Here is a 6,000-nt window from a genome sequence, read left to right on the forward strand (position 1 = left end):
AAGAGATTTGTTAGTTTATTTCTCCCCAATGCTTTTGGTTCAATTCTTTTCCCTCTTTTATTATTGCTCCAATTCACCAAATTATGAAGAGATAAAGTCAATAATGAGAAAAATAGAATCTTAAACAGAGAATGGAAATTCATTGCACATGGGGCTCATAATAATGCAAAGAATTCTTTTTGTTTTTTAACTCATAGAAGTTGTTGTCTAAAACCATGTTCGTTATACTATACTAACTAATGATTGATAATGATCCGAAAGTTTTTTTTTTTTTGTCATTATACTACTCACACATTCACACTTTGAGGCTGCGTTAAAATTGGGGATTGGATTAATTAGGGTTAATCAAGTAAAAAAGGGTTGAGATGAAAATAAAATTAGATAGTTAGTAGACTTAAAATACAGCTTATTATTTACATTATTCGCATATCATATTGTTCACCTAACAGAATTATTTCTGTTAAATCTTATCTCAGTCTAAGCTAGAGTTTAAATTTGGTATAGTTAGACTAAGAAACAATGTGATTACTACTTAGTCTAGGTCTCCTTTGCATAATGATGCGAAAGACAAATAATATTAAACCATAGTGGTCATTCCCGTAAAAAGTCATATGCTTTTATACGAAGATGATATTATAAATCATTAAATCGTTTGACATGTTCAACTGAATATAATTGACTGAACGATCTAATGGTTTATATTACAATGTCATCTTCATGTGAATTTGTTTTTACGAGAGCATTTATCATTATTTATTATATAAAATATTGCAAGAAAAAATTGTAGAACTTTTTTTTATATTAGATTATTAGGTGTGAATTTTCTAAAAATACTCAAATTATGTGTTATATATATGCATTTGTGAGTTTTTATAAAATGTCAATCACGTTTTGTTAAAACGTTAATAATATTTGTCTTTTCATAATTAAAATTATATTTTTTTACAAAATGTCAATTTTTTATTTTTTTATCACAAAACATTACTGATATTTTATCTTTTTATAGTTAATTTTTGTTTATCATAAAACATTAAGGATGTTTTATACCCCTAAACCCTAAACCCTAACAGTATAAAATATTAAAATAATTTAAAATTCTCATATTTTATATTAAAATTATTCATATAAAAAAAATTAGTAAAACCTTCACTGGAAACAAATGAAACATAGATAACAGCTAACAGCAATAGTGTTGCTTGCATTGTTACTTCGTTTTCTTCCTTGTTTGGAAGGCAATTAACAATCATAAGCGATTTTGAAAAAAGTGATTGCAAATTATTATGGAAACACACAAGACATACAATTAATAAAGTACACGCCAACATACCTAACCTAACAAATTTTATCTATCGATTTTGTTCTTGAACTGTTGTTATGTAGGACATTTTGTTAATTATTTAATTTTGACCTCACTGTGGGACTAAATTGATGCTAAATGAAACTTTTTTGGATTCAAATAGAATACTTTAAACCTTAAGGACCAAAACAGAATTACGCCCAAACCTAAGGGACCAATTTAGTACTTTACCCATAATTAAAAGTCGTTGCTTATTCAATTTTGTTCATGCATATATTTTTCTTAGAATTGTTTTCAATAAAAATAAAATTTAAACCACCTCTACTAGACTCTTAGAAAATAAAAAAGTTATTAATATTAATTTAAATATAAGACAAATATAAAAAGAAAATATGAGTCATATTGATAGCTCCTAAGGCCCAAATGAAGAAGACCAGCCCGAAATGGAGTTGCCCAATACAGAGGAAGACACAAAAGGGCAGCCAACGCAAGGTATTGGGCCGTCTCAAGTGGAAGAACCCAAAAAGCAGCGAACCAAGAGAGCTCCAGGCTGGATGAAGGATTTTGTTATTGGATGAGCTGTGCGTAACAAAGAAACGTTTCCCTGTGCTGAGTTGGTTAGTTTGTTACGGGAAAAGAGAAAATATATGGGATTGAGAATGATTCGGAGTTAATTGGAGTATTGTGTGAAGAAACGTTTTCTGGAGTGCTCCCCCACTCGAATAGGGGCAGTATCTGTTTCGTTCATTTCCATTATCATTTCACATTCAATAATATACAATTTTCATTCCATTACTGTGCATTCTACTATATTTCACTACTCAATTGTAATATCATTAACAGTCACAAGTAGAGTCTATCATTGGTGCTCTCGTTGAGAGAGATGTGAAGAAATGGAGTGCTCCCCCACTCGAATAGGGGCAGTATCTGTTTCGTTCATTTCCATTATCATTTCACATTCAATAATATACAATTTTCATTCCATTACTGTGCATTCTACTATATTTCACTACTCAATTGTAATTTGTAATATAGATTGCCAGCCACGAATGAGCGAATGGATGGGCTGGAAGAGTCACTGCGGGAGATTCGGAGCATGCTGAAAGAATTCCTGAAGAAAAAGAAGAAAAAGAATGAGTCCGATGAGGAGGATGGAGCACAATCATCTTACAGGCAATCTGTTCGCAACAATAATCACATGACTAGAGGTATTAAAGCTGAACTACCAATCTTTGATGGTGATAGAGTAGAAGAATGGGTATTCAAAGCCCGTGAGTACTTTGAATGGTATGCTGTACCGGAGGACATGAGAGTGCGTATGATTTCTTTTCATTTAACTGGTCCTGCTTATGCATGGTATCGTTGGGGTGTTAATAACAATATCCGTTATACATGGGACTCATTTTTAGAAGCTCTCTTAGTTCGTTTTGGACAGAATCAATTTTACGATCCTAAAGCAGCACTCAAGGAGTTAAAACAGGTGAATACTGTGGCTGAGTACCAAAGCCAATTTGAGGAGCTCACCAATCAGGTGACGGGACTAAGTGAGGAATGGGTAATCTCTCTATTTGTGGGTGGTTTGCAAGATTACTTAAAATGTGAGCTACTCCTAGCCAAACCTACCTCATATGTGACAGCAGTATCCTTAGCCAAGCTCTATGAGCAGAAAAACAACAGTCCCCACCCCAAATTCACAAGCCTACCTCACCCAAACAGCCGCCATAACAGCCCAAACACCAACCCTCCACCCACCAGAAACCCAAACAACACTTCTCAACCCCAATTTGTTCCTGTCCCACTCAATTCACCCAACACCAACAACAAAAAAAATTTGAATTCTACCCCACCATTTAAGAAACTATCAGCTGCTGAAATTAAAATGAAGAGGGAAAAGGGATTGTGTTATTATTGTGACGAGAAGTGGTCACCTGGACATCGGTGCAAGACATCCTGCTATCTATTGATAGGAGATGAGGAAATGCAGGAAATTCTGAAGGAGCCTGAACCTGCTGTGATCCAAATTACAAATGAGGAGCAACCTGTAGTGGTTGGTCCTGCACAACCAGAAATCAGTTTTAATGCCATGGTTGGTCAATACCAACCAACAACATTTAGGCTGAAAGGAAGTTACAAGGGACACGAAGTTATGGTCCTGATTGATGGAGGCAGTTCGCATAATTTTGTGAAAGCCAATGTTGCTGAAAAACTGGATTTCCCAATTCAACAAACCACACCACTGCAAGTACTGGTTGGAAATGGTGATGTCATTGGTTGTAAGGCAGTGTGTGAAAATGTACCCCTGGTAATGCAAGGGTATCAGTTTACCATCAGCACTTTCATGCTAGATTTACAGGGTGCTGATATAGTTTTGGGAGTACAATGGCTCATGTGCTTGGGCTATGTAACAACACATTATGGTCTACTCACTATGGAATTTGTTGTGAATAATTTACCTATCAAATTACAAGGAAACAGGCTGCTTCAGTCTGAGGCGATTAGTAACAAGATGCTACGAAGGATGGTGACATCTGAGGTGGTAACCACTATGTACCACTTGAAGATGGTGGATGAGGAGAAGGTATCGGAAGCCACTATCCCCATGGAAGTGCAGCGGGTTCTAGAGGAGCATCAGGAAGTGTTTGAAGAACCTACCCAACTGCCACCCCACCGTGATGTGGACCATAATATCAACCTCATTCCAGGGTCACAGCCTGTGAGTATACGACCCTATAAATATCCTCATTTTCAGAAGGAAGAGATGGAGAGATTAGTGTCTGAGATGCTTGAAGCAGGCATTATTCAGAGAAGTCATGTTGAGATTGCCAGCCAAGTCCACCACGAATGAGCGAATGGATGGGCTGGAAGAGTCACTGCGGGAGATTCGGAGCATGCTGAAAGAATTCCTGAAGAAAAAGAAGGTGGTCAGTGAGTCCGATGAGGAGGATGGAGCACAATCATCTTACAGGCAATCTGTTCGCAACAATAATCACATGACTAGAGGTATTAAAGCTGAACTACCAATCTTTGATGGTGATAGAGTAGAAGAATGGGTATTCAAAGCCCGTGAGTACTTTGAATGGTATGCTGTACCGGAGGACATGAGAGTGCGTATGATTTCTTTTCATTTAACTGGTCCTGCTTATGCATGGTATCGTTGGGGTGTTAATAACAATATCCGTTATACATGGGACTCATTTTTAGAAGCTCTCTTAGTTCGTTTTGGACAGAATCAATTTTACGATCCTAAAGCAGCACTCAAGGAGTTAAAACAGGTGAATACTGTGGCTGAGTACCAAAGCCAATTTGAGGAGCTCACCAATCAGGTGACGGGACTAAGTGAGGAATGGGTAATCTCTCTATTTGTGGGTGGTTTGCAAGATTACTTAAAATGTGAGCTACTCCTAGCCAAACCTACCTCATATGTGACAGCAGTATCCTTAGCCAAGCTCTATGAGCAGAAAAACAACAGTCCCCACCCCAAATTCACAAGCCTACCTCACCCAAACAGCCGCCATAACAGCCCAAACACCAACCCTCCACCCACCAGAAACCCAAACAACACTTCTCAACCCCAATTTGTTCCTGTCCCACTCAATTCACCCAACACCAACAACAAAAAAAATTTGAATTCTACCCCACCATTTAAGAAACTATCAGCTGCTGAAATTAAAATGAAGAGGGAAAAGGGATTGTGTTATTATTGTGACGAGAAGTGGTCACCTGGACATCGGTGCAAGACATCCTGCTATCTATTGATAGGAGATGAGGAAATGCAGGAAATTCTGAAGGAGCCTGAACCTGCTGTGATCCAAATTACAAATGAGGAGCAACCTGTAGTGGTTGGTCCTGCACAACCAGAAATCAGTTTTAATGCCATGGTTGGTCAATACCAACCAACAACATTTAGGCTGAAAGGAAGTTACAAGGGACACGAAGTTATGGTCCTGATTGATGGAGGCAGTTCGCATAATTTTGTGAAAGCCAATGTTGCTGAAAAACTGGATTTCCCAATTCAACAAACCACACCACTGCAAGTACTGGTTGGAAATGGTGATGTCATTGGTTGTAAGGCAGTGTGTGAAAATGTACCCCTGGTAATGCAAGGGTATCAGTTTACCATCAGCACTTTCATGCTAGATTTACAGGGTGCTGATATAGTTTTGGGAGTACAATGGCTCATGTGCTTGGGCTATGTAACAACACATTATGGTCTACTCACTATGGAATTTGTTGTGAATAATTTACCTATCAAATTACAAGGAAACAGGCTGCTTCAGTCTGAGGCGATTAGTAACAAGATGCTACGAAGGATGGTGACATCTGAGGTGGTAACCACTATGTACCACTTGAAGATGGTGGATGAGGAGAAGGTATCGGAAGCCACTATCCCCATGGAAGTGCAGCGGGTTCTAGAGGAGCATCAGGAAGTGTTTGAAGAACCTACCCAACTGCCACCCCACCGTGATGTGGACCATAATATCAACCTCATTCCAGGGTCACAGCCTGTGAGTATACGACCCTATAAATATCCTCATTTTCAGAAGGAAGAGATGGAGAGATTAGTGTCTGAGATGCTTGAAGCAGGCATTATTCGGGAAAGTCAAAGCGCTTTTTCTAGTCCCGTGTTGTTGGTTAAGAAGAAGGACGGAAGCTGGCGGTTTTGTGTGGATTATAGGGCTCTAAATGCTATTACTGTCAAGGAC

At 38.0% G+C, this 6,000-nt stretch overlaps 1 protein-coding gene across 1 annotated transcript; it reads left to right on the forward strand.

The window, feature by feature from the left end:
* LOC107627725 lies at positions 2,355-4,142 on the forward strand. The gene has a single exon (XM_016330547.1). It carries the CDS (start codon positions 2,355-2,357, stop codon positions 4,140-4,142), a length of 1,788 nt encoding a protein of 595 aa, XP_016186033.1.

The sequence above is a fragment of the Arachis ipaensis genome, chromosome B02 (genome assembly GCF_000816755.2).
Source record: "Arachis ipaensis cultivar K30076 chromosome B02, Araip1.1, whole genome shotgun sequence".
Classification (NCBI taxonomy): Eukaryota; Viridiplantae; Streptophyta; class Magnoliopsida; order Fabales; family Fabaceae; genus Arachis; species Arachis ipaensis.

Bases quoted from the DNA above. Each gene is read 5' to 3' on its own strand.
- LOC107627725 (XM_016330547.1), top strand. From the start codon at position 2,355: ATGGATGGGCTGGAAGAGTCACTGCGGGAGATTCGGAGCATGCTGAAA.